General features: G+C 44.1%; 1 protein-coding gene across 3 annotated transcripts in view; it reads right to left on the bottom strand.

Moving 5' to 3' along the window:
- Positions 1-281: 281 nt before the first annotated feature.
- Positions 282-23,153, bottom strand: part of LOC124038214 — a 33,923-nt gene continuing 11,051 nt past the window's right edge. For 2 of the 3 annotated variants that reach the window (XM_046353787.1, XM_046353785.1), the window contains exons 2-8: positions 19,315-20,150; positions 12,755-12,916; positions 5,051-5,216; positions 2,948-3,081; positions 2,660-2,781; positions 870-975; positions 282-667 (exon numbers count right to left, since the gene is read on the bottom strand). In XM_046353787.1, the coding sequence (XP_046209743.1) occupies positions 879-975; positions 2,660-2,781; positions 2,948-3,081; positions 5,051-5,216; positions 12,755-12,916; positions 19,315-20,106 (1,473 nt within the window). In that variant the 5' untranslated portion in view covers positions 20,107-20,150 and the 3' untranslated portion in view covers positions 282-667; positions 870-878. The remainder of the gene's footprint in view (positions 668-869; positions 976-2,659; positions 2,782-2,947; positions 3,082-5,050; positions 5,217-12,754; positions 12,917-19,314; positions 20,151-23,153) is intronic. The other variant, XM_046353786.1, reaches the window with a different exon arrangement.

Below are 23,153 nucleotides of genomic sequence, written 5' to 3'. Positions count from 1 at the left end.
TGTATTGATTTGGGCATGATGCGCAAATAATATCGGTCCCATGACTTGAATGGGATTTGTGCCACAAATGCTAAAATGCTAGCATGTTGAAAGAGTGGCAGGGAAACTAAACCAAAGGATGCATTGCTGCCATAGCTTGTCCATAGACGGCTTACAGTGTAAGGAAACCAATGTCATTTTGTAATTTGGGTGAACTATCCCTTAATTTCACCCCAGAATATTGTCTAGGCTATTTCTTAGTTGGAACAACCATGTCAAAGAGTTGTTGTTTTCTCCATCAACACATAGTACTGAAATGTCACTAACATAACACATATTTAGAGAAAGCATTACAATATGAATTGAATAGAAAAACGATTATAGTACATGATGAAATCATTTGTATCGTATTCATGTACATTGTGGAGTACATGCATGTCTGTTCTCATATAAATACCAATGTTCCCTTATCTGAAACAATACAATCCCTTAGTTTAGAATTGTATCTCAAGAGAGATGTCTATGACCATCCCTCTTTTTGTTTTCTTTTCACTCAAAGTTTTGTCATCCATCACAAGTGTTATTTCTCACATCCCTCCTTTCACACTACTCTCTCAGTCCAGTCGAGAATCTGTGCAACTTCACCTTCCGGGCATTCTCTTCCCACTTCGGGCCGTCTGTTTCATATCTGGGTAGAAAACAAAGACGTTCAGTGTGGGCAGTGTTACAAAAGTGTTGCCTCTTCACCTCTATGGATATCTATATTACACATGTACGCTGAGAATAGATCGCACGACAGCTGCTAAATCAGTTGTGCTTGTACATGCACAGCATGCTTCCAACGTGTTTCACTACGCTTTAGCAATATTTTGAGTCAGAACTTTCTGTACCAACAATGGTTATCTGGGCCACTGGAAGTCCAGTTTGTTCTGATGGCCCAAGGTGATCATGGAGTTCCTGTTTCTTCCTGGTAGGTCCACTGGTCCCAGGTCAGGGCTGGAGGGAAATGGGTTATTGTTATTGGTGTGCTCCAATGCTATTACAATGAGCAATACATTAGTTTGCACAACGCTTGAGAACAGGATGGTTTTTCCACATGCATTTCTTTCCAAGAGAGGGTCTCCCTTTTGATAAATTCTGCATATCTCTATATATCATTGGACCACTCTGAAATACATGTGGAATTCTCCAACTCCTCCTTGCATACCTCAAACCTGACACTGCAACCCCTCCGCTATTAGTCTGGGTCCGTGCCCAGCTCCCTCACTCTGAGGAGTGCCCATCCAAGTTGTGGAATACGTTGAAGGGCACAACAAATAGCTGTTCTTTCCTCAAGCTCTTCAACTCCCACCAGATCCTTATGTTCTACAACCCTCAAACAGAATAATACCACAATTCATCCACTGACACAGCTATCTCGCATGAACAAAATAAAATAAAATCTCGAAGTGCCAAGAACCTGTCATAGTCTGCTATTCGTCTAAAGTCGCTAAGGCTGTCAACACTTTCTAACCCAAAATGTCCACGTCTTTTTGCCTACTCCAAATATGTTGGCGTAGATTCCTGCTTAGTAGAAGCTGACATACTGTTAGAGGGGGCCATTTGTGTTTTGTTTAACAAATGAGGGAGGGTTTGTTTTCAGTGGTTTTGAGCTTAGGCCATTTAAACCCAGCAGTGCTAGTCACCATTTACCACCAATGGAGAGAGCCAGTGAACTTGGGACATATAATTTTACAAGCTTGTACTCAGATAAAAACACTTAAGCTTATCATATTTGCCTCAGTCATATTGAAATAAACGGTGCGTAGTCGCTCCCTGACACTGAAGAGTGCATCTGCTTTGTGTACAAGTCAGTTTTTTTGCTTCATTTTGACATTTTCGGGACGCTATTTAAGATAGATTCCAGTGGCCGTGGGCTAAGTTCTCCATGGCGTATGCTGAATGTTGTAAAATAAAATATTAAAGCCGTGGTTATTATTCAAGATAATTTGTCAAGGCACATACTTCTGACAGTTGTGTTGACTGAGTAACAATATATCCTGGTTAGTGGTACATTTTATTCTCAAAATCCATTTGATTTTGACTTGTTTAGCTTGGCTGATAATTTGTCACAGGGGAAAGTTAAATCGCTACTTACAAGTGATGTGTTATAAATTTTAAAAAGCAATATAAAAGTAATTTAATTTAAGAAAATTATCTCTAAATGGTAAGATGATATGAGTCGGTTGGGCATTTTCAGTATTTTCAGTGTCTATATTCTTCCTAGGAAGCAGTTGAATCATTCTGCAAACACAACCCATGACCTACTGCCAAAGACAGTCTTAACTCCTCTTTCTGCGAAGACTAAATTATCTAGAAATAATAGGCACCTACAAAATATGAAACTAAAGCGAGCTGTGATTAATTACAACTTAACCTCTCCTTCCTTGTGGCATGATTAGCTCAAGATTTTCAAAAATCCTTGAAGGAGCAACAAGTTCCAACTGTTATTTTTAATTTAATGAAGTTAAAGGTAATCCTAGTGTTAGGTGCGTGTTTGTTTGCATATACTGTAGTAAGAGATACAGTATTTCGAGTAGACTGAGTGTTTCCTTTGTGAGAGAGCGAGAGAGAGCAGGGGTGGGTGGTGGGGAGTGGGGGTGGGTGGGTGGGTGGGTGGGTGGGTGGGGAGTGTCCTCACCGGTAAAGCTGTGGACAGGATCTCTTGAGGGAGGTGGATGATTGTCCCAGTCTGCTCTGGTTCCTCAGCTTGGTCTTCTTCACCAGATCCTTCACTCTGCCCCACGTGTAGTTCTCACTCAGCTACACAACCAAACACACATCTCTCAGCATTAACGAATAGGCGCTTTACCCACTGTTTGGTCTGGTAACATCGAGTTGCGCTGATGTAGATATTTGCACAGTAAACAGGGGTTGAGGGTATTGTGCAGAGCCAGTGAATCAGAGGAGGGATGTTAGAGTGACTCACCCGTCTGTGTGGGGCAGAGAGACCCTCTGTACTGTCAGAGAGATAGGAGCGCGTATCTCCCTCTGTGTAGCTCATCCGATTCAGGCCCCTCTTCCAAAGGGGCACCAGGGGCTGGCATCCACCCTGGTCACTCTCTACAGAGAGAGAGAGAATAAATTAATCAGAAGATCTGTTTATACCTGGTTCTAGCATGCATACTTTGTTCTGATCTTGTCCACATTCTGATTGTGCCCACATTTTCAGACCGGTGTAGACTGGAGATGATTAAAATACGCATTGTGATCTGATTGTGATTTTTCTGACCACCTACGAAGGTAGTCAGGCACGCATTGTGTCAGGAAACCTTACAAGTGTAGACGGATCTGAACAGTGAAACCGTTTAATTCATCATTATCCCACCTTCTTAACTCATTGACAGGTGGCACCATTTGACTTATGGCATCAATATGGGTCTTAAAATAAGTAAATACATACATTTTTTAAAGAATAGTTGATCACAATGCAAACACAGTGAGACATGTTTTAATACCATGTGTAGACATATTTCTGAAAATGTGGGCACAATCAGAATGTGGGCAAGATAAGGACAAAGGACGCATGTTAGCGCCAGGTATAAATGAGGCTAGAGTCACAAGGGTTGGAACCACTCGCTGCTCATAGTGGGGGGAAACTGTTATGACACATGGTGATGTGAATCAGCAGTCCCAGAGGAACCCCTTCTTTCAACCTGCCGCCACTGCCCACTCAACCTCCCCACGTCCTCAATCTGTTATCGCAGTACCATTCGCCATCCTCCTACTCCCCAGCTCCAATTTCCTGAATCCTGCTTATCGGAAGAGCAAGAAATTCCTGAATCCATGGGACTCTATATGTTCCCTCCATTTAACTACCTCATCAGTATGTTTTTTTAAACATTAGATCTTTATCAATCCAAACGCACAGATATTTGTAGGCTGGAACCCGCTCGATGAGAGAGCTGTCCAATGAATGAATATGTAGCCCTTTCGAGATTTTTTTTGTGAATTAAAGAACAACATATATTTAGTTTTGCCCGCATTAAGTAAACGTTTTAAATCAACGAGGGATTTCTGTAATGCAACAAAATCAGATTGCAGCTCTGAACATAGCTTGGGCAACACTCAGTGCAATGGCATACATAACCGTATTGTCTGCATAGTGATGAATATTACAGGATTGCATAGACCAATATTATTTATATAAATAGTGAAGAGAACAGGTCCCAATACCGACCCTTTCGGTACACCTTTCGTAATATAGTGGCAACTAGACTTGACACCATGAGAGAGCACACATTGTGTCCTGTCGCAGTGTTCGTTAACTCTTGAGGTCCAGCTTGTATTCAGAAAGTTTAGTAAATCTGCCTTTAGTTTTAACGCACCACAGTTACGGAATATCTTACAAAACAAATTACACCTGGATTCCCTGGTGCCTATAAGGAAGTTTAAAACTCTGTTGTTAAATTAGTTTATTGAAGTGTGCAATCATTTCAATGGACTATTATAACTTGTTGTAATAACCTGATGTAATGTATTGTGTCTTATCTTTTGTTGTTGTGTTGATGGAATCTCTGTCCTCAGGGCACCATTACAAATGAGACACTGGTTTCAATTGGTCTTCCCTGAATAAATAAAAGTAGATAATAATAGTCAGCCCACCTGAGGGAACGTGAGCCACTCCAAAAACAGGAGAGTAAAAACATGACGAAAAGGTGAACTTTGGGAGAAATCACACCTGGGGTCGTCGCCCGGTCACATTTTGAAAACCCCTAATGATTTTTAAATAAACCCAGAAAATCCATTTCAGGAAAACTTTGGGCAAACATTACTATAAATTGGTCTTGTGACTGAATGATTACCGCAGGAGCAGGTTATGAAGTGCTCATCTACCTGCCAATGAAATAATACACTATGGTTTTCCGAGAGAAACAAAAGGATTGGGCTGGACACATCTGATGAGATTACAGTCAAACTGGGACAAAATTACTTTTGGAGAATTTATGGAATATCCATTGGATTTTGAGTGAGAAGAGATGACTGGATGTAGATTATGGGTTGTTATCATGTTATTAAGTAGTTAACTGACCTCCCCTGGCTGTGAGTCCTGTGTGGTGTGTGACCTCAGGGATGGTGGAGAGATCAGAGAGGGTGCCGCTCACGGAGGTGGTCAGGAACTCACTCCTAGAGTGTCTTTTCTGTTCATGGAAGGCCAGGCCGGCCGTTCCACAGCTACAGTGCTGCAGGAAGAAGTCCTGGGGGACAGACAGGAAGAGAAGGTACAGGACTTTGAGTAGGAGGCATATGAAATGTATTTTACAATATCCAAATCTAGTTTTGTTGTTTTTCTCACTCGTTGGTCAAGAATGGTCCTCTAATACTGCATACTTGGCTCAGCCAGCAACCATCTGTTACAAATTCAGGAGAGTGAAAATGTGTTATGGCCATCACACTCTTGTATTTCTTGGCCTCATATGCTACCACATTTTTTACAAGAGTCTTTGGGATATTTGAGTTTATTGTTATTGTTTTAAACCTACTTCAACTTAATAACTTACTTTAATTATTGTTTTCATACATAGTGTGTATTTACTATTTCTTTTCCAGATTGAGTTGGGTTTATGCTAACCTAACCTCAAACTTCTTAACTCAACATTAACTTGTCCAAAGTAGGCCTTCCAATCTATGTGCCATGCCGATACATGTATGGTGATTCAAAGAACAATGAGAGACACTTTCCGAGTCATTGTGTAAAGTTGGAATTTGTCAGGAAAATGTTCACATCCGTTTATCCCAGCTGAGGAAACTCTGGATGTCACATCCACGCTAAGGTAAAAAAAAAATCACATTTATAACTCAAACAACGCAGGCACCCAGCAGTAGGATAAACGGAATAAGATGAAAGCCTGGAGACGAGTGTTGTTTTTTCCTGCTTCATAGTTAACATTTAAACGTGCAGTGTCACTTCTACAGTAGGGGGATTTTTCATCACGTGAAGTTGACACACTCGCCACTTGCACAACTTCAGAACCCAGGACCGATACTCAGGAGGCTCATTAGGGGAAGTCACTTCCTAATCTTGTGCAAAATAATTTCCTTCTCCGCACTGAAGTTACCTCTAACCTGGACACAAGGTGCAAACTCTACACTAGAATAGAATCATCTCTGAGCAGTGCTCTCTTCCATAATTCCTTGTTTTAACACTGAATAGCCTGTTACGAAACCACTGGATGTTAAAACATAAAAAGGGGTAAATAGCATGATGAATGACCACTGAAGTCACACTCCATGGCTTTGTTTTTGTCTCACGGGACTTTGACCATAGTCTGACTTCCCCGCTGGAACCACGACCACACTCTCCCCTTGGTGAAGACACTGCCTCTACTGAGAAGGGGCTAGGCCCAGGCTCCTGGCCCTGGTTCCATGGGCGAAAACAGTGTGGTCTTTGCACTCTCCAAGGCCCTACCCCATCTGTGTGTGCTTAGCCCTTAGAAGGAGGCAGCCCACATTTGGGGACTCAGAGTGCCGGCCACACCAGGCCTTTGACCTCTGACCTCTGAGAAGAGGATTAAACTGTTAAAGGCATTATGCCCCTGTGCACTCGGGAAAAGGGAAGGTCCAGAAGACTCCGGCCCTGGAATGTTCCCTCCATCAAATACCGTTCCTCAACAACCCAGGGACAGCCTGCAGATGGATCCATTGTCTGAGGTAGTACTGCTTTGAGGATAGGGAAAGGGGGAGCTTGAGTCCGTAAGAGTGAGCTCATGTTCATTGCTCACATTAGAAACTTGATTACAAGTCATAGTCCACTCTAGTATTGACTCTTGCATCTCAGTTCATCACGAGAAACCCCAAAGCACGCGGGTCCTGGTAGAAAACAGATGAAGCCAGAAAAGAGGGCCCTATGTAGGTGGTAATTGGCCATTGTCTCATTGATCTCTGTGTTTATAGTGAGCTCAGCGGTGACCCTGGTGTTGATTTGAAAGGTGGGGTAGATGTGTGTAGGCACAGGGAACCATGGGTGTCATTCATGGAGCTTAGATGTGCCCCAGCTGACTTGCTCCTCCTTTTGATGTGTCATCTATGGGGTTCAGCTTGTGGCGTACCCATAGAAACACTCACAGCAGGGGAAAAGACCAACCGCTTGGGAGGCCAGCCGGTGTGGTCCTAAAAATCTTCTTTCAAGTCAGGGTTTGGCCCAGAGAGAATAACAACACCAAGTTATCTGGACAAATATCCTAATCAAGGTGAAATCATGTCAGAATTTGATGACCTCAAAGAATAGGAAGTTCTGCTAAGAATGTTAAGAAATAGCTTTTGTAAGAGAGGATGCGTTTTCTTTGAATGAGCACTTTTTGGGATCTCTCTCTCTCTCTCTTACTGTGCCCCTTTCCCCCTCTCTCCTTCTTTTTCTTTTCCTCTCTCACTCTCTCTCCCCGAACTATCTCTCTTTCTCCCTCTTTCTTTATTTCTCTCTCTCTCTGTGTCTTTGAAGACTTTGTAGTGTATGCTCCTGCTGGGCTCACCCTTTGCTTCAGTGGAAAGCTTTTCCGGCCCCCAGGCCCAAACTGACAGGGATAGTTTGGAACCAGCTCTCTCTGAAACCCCCTGAACATAGCCGCTCCGGTATTGTGCCAAAGTCTCAAAAGGAAAGGGAGGCTTCCACACAATGCCAAAGTACTTTTCTTTAGAAGCACAGGCAACTGTCACAAGAGAGGGGACAAAGTTGAATACAATGCAATAGGGTTGGGATAAATCTTGTGCCAATGTTGTTATTTTTCATATTCAAGGTCAGGTTTTCTTATGATGTTGAGCTGAAAACAAAAACATAAAATTGAAGTAGCTTTGGGACTCTGTGAACTCTACGAGCCTCATTTTCTATTTGAGTGTGTTAAAATGCCACCCATGTGCCCATGTTTTACCATACTGATGTTTTTTAAATGCCACAACTTTTAAAAAGCCATAAATAATCAAAAATGTCTCTCTGGCGTTGGTAAGATAACATTCAGAGCAACGCATTCATCCTGTTTGGGAACGGAAAGTGAGCGCAGGGAGAGCTGGCCTGGGGATTTTATAGGTTACACATTGTTAACTGAGCAGAATTGTAGTTATTTTATGAGAGTTTACTGGAATACTACTCTAAAATGGTGCTTACTACAGAAAAACAAGAAACGTAATTTGCCCTATTTTACTGCTGACATTGTGCTTGCATTTGTACATTTTCATAGACGAAGGTTTAGCAAACAAATGTGGCTATCTAATTTTGGACAGCTGTGAGAGAGTGATGTTACAGATACAGTACATGGTTAGCAAACATGGAGATTATTTCAGATATAAACAGATTATTCTTTTTTATTTAAACCAATTCTGGTAAACCGTCTCGTTTGCACCATGTTGTTTGGGTTCAGATGTAGATTTTTCAGGTTATCATCATGAATGATGCATCATTGGCCCAGCCACAGACTCTAACTTCTCTGCTCTCTCTAAACAGGTGACTGGAAAGCCCCTGATGTTTGTTATTACTAAACATAAACATACACGTGCCCCTTTACCGTGCTACATCAACCCCTTTACCGTGCTATAAGGACCACTTTACCGTGCTACAACAACCCCTTTACCGTGCTATAACGACCCCTTTACCGTGCTACAACAAACCCTTTACCGTGCTACAACAACCCCTTTGCCGTGCTATAACGACCCCTTTACCGTGCTACAACAACCCCTTTACTGTGCTATAAGGACCACTTTACCGTGCTACAACAACCCCTTTACCGTGCTATAAGGACCACTTTACCGTGCTACAACGACCCCTTTACCGTGCTATAAGGACCACGTTACAGTGCTATAACGACACCTTTACCGTGCTATAAGGACCACTTTACCAGGCTATAACGACCCCTTTACCGTGCTATAAGGACCACTTTACCGCGCTACAACAACCCCTTTACCGTGCTATAAGGACCACGTTACCGTGCTATAACGACACCTTTACCGTGCTATAAGGACCACTTTACCGTGCTATAACGACCCATTTACCGTGCTATAAGGACCACTTCACCGTGCTACAACAACCCCTTTACCGTGCTATAAGGACCACGTTACCGTGCTATAACGACACCTTTACCGTGCTATAAGGACCACTTTACCAGGCTATAACGACCCCTGTACCGTGCTATAAGGACCACATTACCAGGCTATAACGACACCTTTACCGTGCTATAAGGACCACTTTACCGCGCTACAACAACCCCTTTACCGTGCTATAACGACCCCTTTACCGTGCTATAACGACCCCTTTACCGTGCTATAACGACCCCTTTACCGTGCTATAAGGACCACTTTACCAGGCTATAACGACCCCTTAACCGTGCTATAACGACCCCTTTACCGTGCTACAACAACCCCTTTTCCGTGCTATAACGACCCCTTTACCGTGCTATAACGACCCCTTTACCGTGCTACAACAACCCCTTTACCGTGCTATAAGGACCACGTTACCGTGCTATAACGACCCCTTTACCGTGCTATAAGGACCACGTTACCGTGCTATAATGACCCCTTTACCGTGCTATAAGGACCACGTTACCGTGCTATAACGACCCCTTTACCGTGCTATAAGGACCACTTTACCGTGCTACAACAACCCCTTGACCGTGCAATAAGGACCACTTTACCAGGCTATAACAACCCCTTTACCGTGCTATAACGACCACTTTACCGTGCTATAAGGACCACGTTACCGTGCTATAAAGACCCCTTTTACCGTGCTATAAGGACCACTTTACCAGGCTATAACGACCCCTTTACCGTGCTATAACGACCCCTTTACCGTGCTACAACAACCCCTTTTCCGTGCTATAAGGACCACTTTACCGTGCTACAACAACCCCTTTACCGTGCTATAAGGACCACGTTACCGTGCTATAACGACCCCTTTACCGTGCTATAAGGACCACGTTACCGTGCTATAAAGACCCCTTTACCGTGCTATAAGGACCACTTTACCAGGCTATAACGACCCCTTTACCGTGCTATAACGACCCCTTTACCGTGCTATAAGGACCACTTTACCAGGCTATAACAACCCCTTTACCGTGCTATAACGACCCCTTTACTGTGCTATAACGACCCCTTTACCGTGCTATAACGACAACTTTACCGTGCTATAAGGACCACTTTACCGTGCTATAACGACCCCTTTACCGTGCTATATGGACAACTTTACCGTGCTATTAGGACCACTTTACCATGCTATAACGACCCGTTGCCGTGCTATAACGACCCCTTTGCCGTACTATAACGACCCCTTTGCCGTGCTACAACGACCCCTTTGCCGTGCTATAACGACCCCTTTGCCATGCTATAACGACCCCTTTGCCGTGCTATAACGACCCCTTTGCCGTGCTATAACGACCCGTTGCCGTGCTATAATGACCCCTTTGCCGTGCTACAACGACCCCTTTGCCGTGCTATAACGACCCCTTTGCCGTACTATAACGACCCCTTTGCCGTGCTACAACGACCCCTTTGCCGTGCTATAACGACCCCTTTGCCGTGCTATAACGACCCCTTTGCCGTGCTATAACGACCCCTTTGCCGTGCTATAACGACCCCTTTGCCGTACTATAACGACCCCTTTGCCGTGCTATAACGACCCCTTTGCCGTGCTATAACGACCCGTTGCCGTGCTATAACGACCCCTTTGCCGTGCTACAACGACCCCTTTGCCGTGCTATAACGACCCCATTGCCGTACTAACGACCCCTTTGCCGTGCTACAACGACCCCTTTGCCGTGCTATAACGACCCCTTTGCCGTGCTACAACGACCCCTTTGCCGTGCTACAACGACCCCTTTGCCGTGATATAACGACCCCTTTGCCGTGCTATAACGACCCCTTTGCCGTGCTACAACGACCCCTTTGCCGTGCTATAACGACCCCTTTGCCGTGCTATAACGACCCCTTTGCCGTGCTATAACGACCCCTTTGCCGTACTATAACAACCCCTTTGCCGTGCTACAACGACCCCTTTGCCGTGCTATAACGACCCCTTTGCCGTGCTACAACGACCCCTTTGCCGTGCTATAACGACCCCTTTGCCGTGCTATAACGACCCCTTTGCCGTGCTATAACGACCCCTTTGCCGTGCTATAACGACCCGTTGCCGTGCTATAACGACCCCTTTGCCGTGCTACAACGACCCCTTTGCCGTGCTATAACGACCCCATTGCCGTACTATAATGACCCCTTTGCCGTGCTACAACGACCCCTTTGCCGTGCTACATCAACCCCTTTGCCATGCTACAACAACCCCTTTGCCGTGCTACAACAACCCCTTTGCTGTGCTACAACAACCCCTTTGCTGTGCTACAACAACCCCTTTGCTGTGCTATAAGGACGTTACTAAATGTGTGCCCCATATGTGTTCCGGGCAGCAGGTATCTTAGTGGCTAGAGCGTTGGGCTAGTAACCGAAAGGTTGGTCGATTGAATCCCTGAGCTGACAAGGTACAAAATCTGTCGTTCTGCCCCTGAACAAGGCAGTTAACCCACTGTTCCTAGGCCGTCATTGTAAATAAGAGTTTGTTCTTAACTGACTAAATACATGTTTGAAGACTGCAGTGGGCTGGACCCAGCTGTTCTATTTATTAAATACACTTTCCTCCGGCATGATTTACAGCTCCTACTACCGTACTGAAACCGCTGGATTAGCACTGGGACCTAATGGTGAGTAATCAGTCACTTCAAGGCATGGCTATCTCTGCACCACCTGGACAGCAGTCAGCTGCAAATCAAAGATCAATGGTCTTAGGTCTGCCCTGCACGACCTACAGCTCCGTTCACAATGTTTTTACAACATTTGTAGGAGCTTTGTATCGCTGACAAATTAGCTAGTAACTGAGATAAATCATAATACCTCAACATTAGAACATTCACACTGTTAAGGACCCCTTTGTTTGCTATAACTCATTGAGAGAGAGATGGTTTGACCATAAGCAGGCTTTGTCTCAGTACTTACTCTCTTCGCCCTCCCTGATCTGACAAGACTAGATATGTCTGTCATGTTTTGTCATATATTGTCTTGTCCTTGTGCTTTCCCTTCTGTTCGTTTCCCCCTGCTGGTCTTATTAGGTTCGTTCCCTTTTTCTATCCCTCTCTCTCCCCCTCCCTCTCTCTCTTCTCTCTATCGTTCCGTTCCTGCTCCCAGCTGTTCCTCATTCTCCTAACTCACTCATTTACTCTTTTCACACCTGTCCCCTATTTTGCCCTCTGATTAGAGTCCCTATTTCTCCCCTTGTTTTCCGCTTCTGTCCTTGTCGGATCCTTGTATGATGTTCGCTGTGCTGTGTCCTTGTCTCGCCCTGTCGTGTTTTGTCTCCTTCAGATGCTGCGTGTGAGCAGGTTTCTTAGTCTGCTACGGTCGGTGCCTTCCCGTAGCAACCTGCAGTCAATGGTCGAGTCTCCAGTCTGTCCTCGTTACTACGAGTGGATTTAAGTTTTTTCCTGTTTTGTTTTCTTCTTGATTTTTCCAGGATTATTACTTTTGTCATATACTGGAATAAAGACTCTGTTTTCGTTAAGTCGCTTTTGGGTCCTCATTCACCAGCATAACAATGTCGTGCAAAAGCTACGTGGCAGAATATCTTTGATAAATCCAATCCGCACAAATCCAATCCAGATGTTTTAACCTGGGATTCTTCCCAGGGTGCTCACCAATGACCAGCAGACACACTCACTGTGTGAGTATGCTGATGAGGATGATAGCGTATAGTATGTGTCTGTATGTGACTCACCTCTTTGGTCTTGGTCATCTTTCCATCCTTTTGCAGCCCACAGATTTGCTTCTGCAGCCTGAGGTTGTGTTCCTGGAGCTGACCAATCTTCTCAATGAGCTGGCAGATGTGCTCCAGGTAGCCCAGTCCGGAGCCAAGGGGGTTGGAGCTGGCCTGGTGGACCTGAGGAAATAGAGACCATTTGGTTGGTGAGTTTAGTCATTAGGGCTCTGTAGGGCTACAAAAATGAAACTTTACTGCTGAGAACTAGTGGTCAAAGGTATTTGGTCAAATGATTCCAGAGGTTTATATCACCCTGTCATTCCTGATAACCAGATTAAAGAAAGGGCTACTGATTTACTGATCCCTAATCCACAAAATGTTCCTGTGTGATAAAAATATCTTTACGTCCTCTGAAATTCTTGGGTCCAGATATAACATCGACCTTAATGGTGCCCCATATATTGGTGGATTTAACAAGGTGACGTTTGATGAACGGTGTAACCACTCTGATATTCAACACATTTTCATTTTATTCCATTTTTATCATAGTCCTGTTTTTTTTGTGGGATATTTTTTTGACTTACAAAACACTGTTACATGTGACCCATGTAGACGGAGTCTGTTTTACTACTCCGAATCATTGTTCAGACTCGTAAATACATTCCCCCGCTGCCGCGTGGGCCACTCGTCTGCACCTAGCTTCCTGTCATCGTTGACCGGGAGGAGACGAGTCAGAAAGTCTGAAAGGGATTACGTGCGACTCATATGAATTCATCCTAGGGTCTGGCCTCCTCGTGACGGCATTGCATAATCTATCGACATACCGTAGTGGCAGTGCATACGTTTCTAATCGTCTGATGGATGGTGACGGCGGGTGGTGGTTTTATTCCCATGGTAGTTATGAAGATGTTCAAATTTAAACATCAAATTGCCATTGGCTGGAGATGGGTAGGGGAAAGGTCTGCGATGACAATGTGAGATATAGTGCCTTTGGGGGGGTGGAACAGAGGTTAAGTCATTGCCTTTGGTGTGGGAACACAAAGTCAGGTGTGTGGCCATTTATTTGTTTCTTTGTTTTATGGTGTGACCTTTAGCCCGAGAGGCGCAGATGCTCACGTTTGCAGAAATATGAAAATGACATGTTGAGCAAATATTTATACAATCGTCCACCATTCCACAGTGTCCAAACAAAAGCAGGAAGTAAGCTCAGGTCGAAGCCTTTCTCCACCCAGAAGGCTTTTCCGTGCAACTTCTGTGAAACTCCAGTAAGGGCCGTGTCCACTAATGGAAACGCAGGCCAAACAATGGGACAAAAAGTCATAACAGTCAGGAGAACTGACATCGCTCATTTCGTCCCACGGAGAAATGAACCTTCTACCCATGACACACAGTCTTGACTTACTACTCATTTCCCAGACAGTGGTTTTGAAGCATTACTTTTTTGTCAATGGCTCATGGAGACGTCCAGTACTGTCCTAGCTCTCCCCTTATCTCCCCAGATATGCAGGTGTCTGGCCAGGGCCTCAGCGATGATATGTCGGGCGGACAGTGAATTGGTGCCTGTTCCTGGAGCCTGTAGCCTGGCCATCCCAGCTCTGTTTTACAGGGGTTCAATTAAGATAAGGAGGAGATTCCTCCTCACACACAGTAAGTCATGGGCAGAGGATATGAGACAGGCAGTCATTAGCAGTCTTCCTGGCAGAGGCGGTGATGGAAGCAGGTTGGGACTGATCTTATCACCCCTCCATGGCCCTCCTGGTCCCCCGTGGGTCAGGGAAGGGGACTAGAGGGGAAAAGAGAGAGGGAAGATATGCCCCCCACTCCCTTCCTCAGAACTTCCTCTGGCCCCTTATGTTGTGAGGAGGTAACAATGTTTCAGACGTGGGAATCGCTGACGTGTGGAGGAAATGCCAGGCTTTGGCCTAGTTAGTGAATTACTTTTCACTTGGCTCTTTCCTTTAAAGTTGTGAGAGTGTGAAATAGAGAGAAAGGAGAGGTGCATGTGTTAAAATGGCATTTATGGGCAGGTCCATTTTCCAAAGCAAATACACAAGACCATCCATTGCCTTGACAATGAGAAACATATATGAAAAAAATAACTGTGGATTCTTTTTCTATTTTTCATATCATATCAAATCAAATCAAATCAAATTTATTTATATAGCCCTTCGTACATCAGCTGATATCTCAAAGTGCTGTACAGAAACCCAGCCTAAAACCCCAAACAGCAAACAATGCAGGTGTAAAAGCACGGTGGCTAGGAAAAACTCCCTAGAAAGGCCAAAACCTAGGAAGAAACCTAGAGAGGAACCGGGCTATGTGGGGTGGCCAGTCCTCTTCTGGCTGTGCCGGGTAGAGATTATAACAGAACATGACCAAGATGTTCAAATGTTCATAAATGACCAGCATGGTCAAATAATAATAAGGCAGAACAGTTGAAACTGGAGCAGCAGCACAGTCAGATGGACTGGGGACAGCAAGGAGCCATCATGTCAGGTAGTCCTGGGGCACGGTCCTAGGGCTCAGGTCCTCCGAGAGAGAGAAAGAAAGAGAGAATTAGAGAGAGCATATGTGGGGTGGCCAGTCCTCTTCTGGCTGTGCCAGGTGGAGATTATAACAGAACGTGGCCAAGATGTTCAAATGTTCATAAATGACCAGCATGGTTGAATAATAGTAAGGCAGAACAGTTGAAACTGGAGCAGGAGCATGGCCAGGTGGACTGGGGACAGCAAGGAGTCCTCATGTCAGGTAGTCCTGGGTATCTAATGATTTTATTAATTTAGCAGACATTTATCCCAAGTGTCAGCATACATGGGAATCAAACCCACAACCCCGGCGTCGCAAGTGCCATGCCCTACCAAGTGAGCCAGACGCAACATAGAAAATATGAGCATGATATGCCAATATATCAAAGTTGTGGAAAACTGAGACTCTCCTCGGGTCTTGGTTCTGGACATTCCACTGCATCTACTGCATCAAAAAATACTTTCCTAAACAGGACAGCGTTGGAAAGGAATTATAGCCGTCAGATGTGGGATGCACACAGAGATAGATTGAAAGACAGAGATAGATTGAAAGACAGAGAGAGGGAGAAAAGTATGTGCTGTACACGTTTACTCGTTTTCTATCCAGAAAGCCCCATTTATTTTCAGCACATACAGTCTGGGGAGAGAGTTGAGATAATATTCTTGCCTCTCTGCTTCATTGTTTATCTCCCAAGCCACTCTCTGGGGAACACTATGTATGTCAGTGCTGGCTCTGTCAAACTTTGACAGGAAAAGGGGATCTTGAGGATTTACAGAGAGACAGAATGTATGACGTAATTCCGATAAGGTAAAAATGCCGACAAGGTAAAAATCTGTCGTTCGGCACCTGAACAAGGCAGTTAACCCACTGTTCCCTGGTAGGCCGTCATTGTAAATAAGAATGTGTTCTTAACTGACTTGCCTAGTTAAATAAAGTTGAAATAAAAACATTTGATGGGTTCGTGGTGAGATTAACAACCCTAATGATGCTAGCTACCTGTCTCAATTAGCCACCAACCACACCTTACCAAAACGCTGGTCTACCTCAGGAGCTCTTACTACCTGCCAACAATAACCAGAATAAGTCCTTGGGTGTCTTGCATCAATTCAGCAGCTATACTTCTCATGTACTCTACAGATGCCTTGAGCCAAAGGGCATAAAGGAACGAGCACCACAATACACACAGACCGGCTCATCATAAACAGATGAATCAGTGGAATGCATCTGAAGCCCCTAGGAAGTGTGCTTGGTACTGTACATCATGTGCATGTTTATGGGCTGCAGCTGGGGAATTCGACAGGACCGCCATTTTAATTAACCCGGAGTTGCCGTCTTGCCCGGTCTTCATTATTTTATGACACCATATTCCACAGTGTTCCACACATCCTTCAACGGAGGGGAAAATATGCTTTGAATACCCTGTGGTTCCTCCTTTGGATAGAGGCACGCTGAAGATCAGACGGATAGCTAAACACATCCATATGATAAACCTCTTCTCCTCATGGTGAAATATGTCTGCGCTGCACTCTGCACTGCCCTGCAGCCCTGTCGCTATAGTAGAAGGCAGTGTTATTGGTTACTAACTTACATTACTGTTTTCATGTTCAGCATGCGTAGGGAATGATGTTCTTTTCAAAACATTTGATTGACAGACCATCTTGAGGCCATCATACCACTTAAAACTATAAAACAGGGGCAGAGGGAGAGAGAAAGAGAGAGAGTCTTTGATGTTTTTGACTGAGGGTGGGGTGGGGGGGCTTCCAATATCTAAATTCCTGGGGCCACAGAGCCCCATTTGGCAGGCAAAGGAATGGCATTATTAGCTGTGGTGACAAGTGATGATGATGATGATGAAGAGGTTTACCGCCGGACTGCCTGTCAGCAATACACCTCTAAAGTAAGCCACGGAAGGGCCCCCAAAAATAACCGCCACCCGCTGGTAGCCGGCTGTTCCCTTAAAGGGGCCCTAGAGGCTATCAAAGGGGCTTTATCTAGGTAAATATGTGAGTAATTTGAGCAATTTGACACCTGTTTGATGCGTCCAGGTAGACCGTCCATCTCTGGGCCCAGGGAGCGGCAAGACCCAGAGAGAGAGAGAGAGAGAGAGAGAGAGAGAGAGAGAGAGAGAGAGAGAGAGAGAGAGAGAGAGAGAGAGAGAGAGAGAAGGGAGCTGGCTGGCTGGCTGGTTCTCCGGGACAATATCACCACAGTCATCTGCACAGTCACTCAGCACAGATGAACAGGTGCTGTTTGACATGCGGCAGCATGAAATAGGCCCCCGCACTGTAACACATGCCCTCTCCACCTTTCCTTTCAGTCTGTAAGCTACTAGGCCCTGTGTTAAGATTCCCCTGCTGTATGCCATAATACAGCCTTGTCTTCACTGGGTCTTTGAACGTGACATCGTTGTGAAAGGTCTTTGAGGGAGAGATGGGGAAGTATCTGTTAAGAGGTGCCGGCTTTGAAGTATGGCCTAGTTTTTCTAGTTTGGCCACCTCAAATTCTTTAACAGATTAGTTTGCTCATTAATATTGGATTGTTGAACATTTTGTGTATCGTGTAAAGGATGTGAGATCAACTAACAGCTCGTGTGTCATCCAAGATAGGATCTGAGGAGATTCCCATCTGTGTCCTGGGAAATTGTCAAAAGGTCACATATGTCATGGGCATCACTTTCACCTTGCCTTGCTTGACACAGCACACCAAACTGTCCACGGTAAACTTTTATAGCTCACGTATCCCTTATTGCCTAAATAAATTGATGACTAGGCTACTTACAGTGAAATAAATGTTACGCAGATTTTTGGGGGAGAAGATCAAAGCATCTCAGACGAAACGCTCATCTTCAGTCAAAAGCAAAATCGACCAGACATTCAGATGAGAGAGCATTTGACGCCGTATCAAAGACAGAACTGAGAGCTGATAGTGATGTGTACAGCAGCACGTCAAACTGGTTATTATCGGTTGGCAAACCTCTACAGCTGTCAGGTGCAGCTCTACAAGACAACACTGTTTTCTCGTTTGGAACATGAAAAATAAGATATACATTTTTTCCAAACATGAATGAAAGCACAGCTGTCATTCACAAGCTTTCATTATTGAACGTGCCTCTACTGGTCCTTTTGAACGGGTAAAGTAGCTTTTTGTTGCTCAGCTATCTCACTAAGGACAAGTTGAGGTCATAGCTATCTTTTTATTTGTACCTTTATTTAATGAGGCAAGTCAGTTAAGAACAAATTCTTATTTTCAATGACGGCCTAAGAACAGTGAGTTAACTGCCCTGTTCAGGGGCAGAAGAACAGATTTGTACCTTGTCAGCTCGGGGATTCAATCTTGCAACCTTTCGGTTACTAGTCCAACGCTCTAATCACTAGGCTACCTGCCGCCCCTATAATGGAGGTTCAGTATGAGAATACTGTATTTATTCATTTTTTACCCATAATTAGAGATTTAAGCTGTGCTGTTTGTAAAATCAACAAGCACTTATAACAGCGTGATGTTATCTTTTTGCAATACTGTGATGATGTGGTCTACACCGCTATTGGTTTGATTCTAATCTAGCACCTACTTGTAAACGCAAAGACAAAGTTTAGTCATTTCTCTCGAAATACACCCAAATTCCCTGAAATACTCTCCTGCCCATAGAGATACTTTCCTAGAGCCGTGTTCTCGTTAGAGGTTCCATGATTAGCTGCTGACATAGAGACTGGGAAGGGTTGGTAATCAGGGATAATTAGGGAGCGTAAAGATCTTTGTTGTCCACCACCCAAAATCCATCAAACTACTGAGGGCATCATGTTTAAATGAGTGAGAAGTCACTAAAGTATCCCTGGTTTGAATCATTTTAAGAGATGTGTGTTTTTCATATGAATGAAAAATGAGGTCCTTGATTCTGTTCAAGTAGCCAACACACTTAATGCTGCAGATGAAAGTACACAGATGGCATAGCTACAACACATTTCCCCATCAATAAACCTTCATATTTTATACATAAAACAGAATATAAAACATTGGGAGTAGATACCAAGTGTGGGGGGCGGGGATATCTTTACCTCACTCAGTCTACAGCATTCCTCCATATACTCCTCTAGGCTGTCGCTCGTCGTGCTTTTCCTCAGAGGACGCTGCTCAAAGTTAACTCCTGTCATATCATCACAGGCCCCTGTAGAGCACTGGCTCTTGGACCTTGTGTTCTCTGAGTTGATCCCGTCAGTCACAGCCCTGTTCTCACCCAGCTCCTTTGAAACCTTGTCACTGTCCTCAGGAGTGTCCTTCAAGGCCCTGTGTTGGGCCCTCTCCATATGTATGTCCTTCTCAGTTATATGAAGGTCTACCCTCTCAACCTCTGTGTTGAGTTCAGCCCCCAACTCCACAGTATTACACTCCAGCACAGCATTGTCTACAGTCGTACATGGTGTGTCTCTTAAATCCTCTTTTTGTTTGGTGTCAGAGCATTGTTCAATGGTGAGGAGTGGACCTGGGGTAGGGACAGGAGTATTGAGGTTACAGGAGTCATAGGAGGGTTCCCGGCTGTGGACCACAAAGCTCTGCTCTGAGCCGGTGGGTGTGGACGGAGAGTTGGTTCCACTGGGCAGTTCCACTCCAGAGTCCTCCGACTCAAACTTGTACAGCATGGGAAGCTGAGAGTCTGAGAAAATGTCAGAGAGGTAGCCTGAGTTTGACTCCATCAGGGGCTTTCCAGGCATGTTATCCAGATCAGCATTCCCCTTCAAGCCTTTGACAGGCTCTGAGATGTCCTGCTCAGATACTGACATGGAGATAGTGGATGAAGAATCATCAGCGTTGTTGAGGAGCTTCTCATGGAAGTTGTTGAAGAGCTTCATCTTGGTCAAGACAACCTCATTATCCAGCACATTGTCCCCCTTCCCTGTGAATAATGAAAAGCACAATTAGTAAAGCAGTTTTTTTTTGCACATTACCCCAGTTGCCTATTTCGAGTGTTCCCACAAGTGACTTGAATTTCACTCACAATTATCCCCAATGAAATAAAAATGTATGCGAGTGTACGCCAGTTTTCAAGTGTTGCATAGCAGTCTACTCTAAGGGCTACAACAATACCATATGCCAGAAAGCTTCAGGTGCACTAAAGGGACGGTGAAGCAAAAAGTTAACTCTTTCAGATTACAAAATGTACTTTTCTTGACCAGAGACATAGAATACCTGAGAACATCACTAACATCTAATTACAACATCTCTTTCTTAAGGACAGTGGATGTCAAGAGTAAATGTAAGACTGTGTAAGCAGGAGGATGGTGTTTTTGTTCCAAAGGACTCACAGTTGCATGTCCAATTCCTTTGACCATGAATGACAGATGTACTCTCAAAATATACATCTAAGAGGTATTTGAGGATCTTCCAATGAAACCTGAAGACTGGTTTTACACAAACCAGCATTCTTTAACTCGGGCGTACACAGGACACACACTATTTAAACGTGCCCCACACTGGACTGTCCAGCTTGTCCAGCTTAATACTATGATGGGGTGCATTCATATGTGACATCTCCTCTTTCTCGACACGGGCAATCTGATACTCCTCTGTGTCAATCAAACATTTTCCCCCCTTACTTTGAATTCCAAAACAACAAAGCTACATAACACCATCTCCTAGAGGTCTTCATGGGTCCACCCTAACCCGAATACCCGAGACCCAACCCGAGCTGGTCCAAAATTCTAACTTTTCCTTCCAGTCAATGTCGGGTCCTGTTTGATTGTCATTGGGTCTATGTAACTACAGCTGATAGACCTGAATAGCCTCGAATGAACCCGAACACGGCTCTGCATAGCCTATAGCACATTTATTTGACGCTAATAGGGTGAATGTATTGTCGTATAAAAGGCTTAGCCAACATATTGTTACGTTCCCCAGTTTCTGTGTTGTGGTTTGTGTATTTGTATGTATTTCAGGAAATGGCTTCCTGGAAACCCCCAAGCAGCTGATTGGTCAACCTCATGGCTAATTGGAGCTGACCCCGCCCCCGTCAGGATACAGCTGTATCCCATTAGACTCATTCTACAGCTATAAAAGCCAGTGTTCTGTTGCTCAGAAAAGGAGGTGATTGCTGAGCGAAAGAGAGATGAGGGTGATAGCATGTGTTGGTTGTTGTTAGGAGAGCGATGAGTAGTGTGTCCTGTGTTGGTTGAGTGAGAGAGCTGATTGGTTATGTCTGTTATGTGTCAATAGGATGCAGTGTTTTGATTATTGAAATTGTTTGTGTTATTATGTTATGGTTCCCAGGGGTGAAGGGGAAGGCACCTAGGGAGTGCTTAGGCAAGAGGCCTGCGGGCATACATAACCCGTAGTAGTTCACTGTCTATGCACACTAGGTAAGACCTGGGTGGACCAGCCCTTGTATTTTGTTTAGGGCACCAGGTGGTGCTAAATTAGGTAAGTAGTGGCATGTAAGGTAGGAGAGGGGGCTTTGATATTTACTTTCTTTGCTTAGGTTCCGTCCAGCCCCTTTTCCCCATAAATTACCGTGTGACGGAATAAATTCCCTGTAAATGGTAATTCTCTGCCTTTTGTCATCCTTACTCGCACCTACAGTCCCATACATCTCTCACTTCACGGGGAGTTGAGTTGTAGCAGGGTGTTGCGTTCCCTCTTCCTAGAGGCGTACGTAACACATTAAGACCTATTCATTAACCAGAAGAGCAACTTGGCTGATAAACATATTGTTTTTGTCACTCGTGTCTAAGTCAATGGATTATATATATACTCTAGATAACTAATAGGGGCCGCTGTGTTGAAACCACCATGCCTCCATCTTGGCATACTTTTAAAGTATATTATGTGAGGTAAACATGTTTTTATTTTTTTTATATATGAAGACATTAGAGATTACTAATGTTACTGTTCCCACTACAACAAGAAAAATACTTATACATGTAATTTTGTCTTTAAAACGTTTCAAGGTAAATACTGTAGAATTCCATTCTTTCCCATGGAAGACTGCTCCTACTGGGGAATGCCAATATCGCCGACCTGTGGCTTCAAAGCCTCTCAGTGAACACGTTTACATGCGCACAGTATTCTGCATAGTAGCTGGACCTTTGATATCCCACTCATGAGTTTCCCTGTATCCAAAAATAAACAGGATATTCTTAATTTAAATGAATATGGGTTAAATGGAATAGTAACTGAAATTTGGACACTGACTGTAGGTCTATAACCTCTCACACGTAGCATAATATTAACTCCTGCAGAATTATGCACTTCTCTCAGTAAAATGATACAATAAATGTTCATTTTGTTTCAGGAACAGGAGTGGAGAAATATGATTTCTTTCTTTCAGTATCCCCTAAGAAAATGTGAATGCGCACATGTAAATGTGTTATCTTTGACACTGTTATGCAAGCAGACAGTATTTCAACCACATAAAATATGCACCCGAGATGAGTTGAAGTCCTATCAGAAAGGTATTTCATAGTTTTCTCAGCTTTTCATTTCCTTAAAACCGGTAAAACGTATGACATTTGGACATTTTACACAGGACCAATCTGTTTTGGAGTTATTGCGTTTTTCTCCCCGGTGCCTAAATGAAACAGTCAACTTTACAGGTGTTGACAAGATTTCTAATGCATTCATTCTATCGATGTAAGAGATTATTCTGGTGAGCACTACTTTATTTAGCCTTCTGGATCAACAAGTTGTGACAGAAGAAAAAATGAATTCATCTAACTGTAGCTGACAATCAAATGGCCTGCCTAATGTCAGAAATTATAAATCAGAAAGTTGTCTAGATATGGGGTGAAAGTAGCCAGTAGGCTATACGGTCCAGTAAGGGAGTATCAGCAAAATAAATTATGAAATTATAGGGGATGGAACTGCGCAGGTAGCCTACTTTTTAAAGTGATTTCTTTGACAATCA

The sequence above is a fragment of the Oncorhynchus gorbuscha genome, linkage group LG06 (assembly GCF_021184085.1).
Source record: "Oncorhynchus gorbuscha isolate QuinsamMale2020 ecotype Even-year linkage group LG06, OgorEven_v1.0, whole genome shotgun sequence".
In the NCBI taxonomy this organism is placed as follows: domain Eukaryota; kingdom Metazoa; phylum Chordata; class Actinopteri; order Salmoniformes; family Salmonidae; genus Oncorhynchus; species Oncorhynchus gorbuscha.
This window is presented reverse-complemented; position numbering and strand designations above follow the sequence as displayed.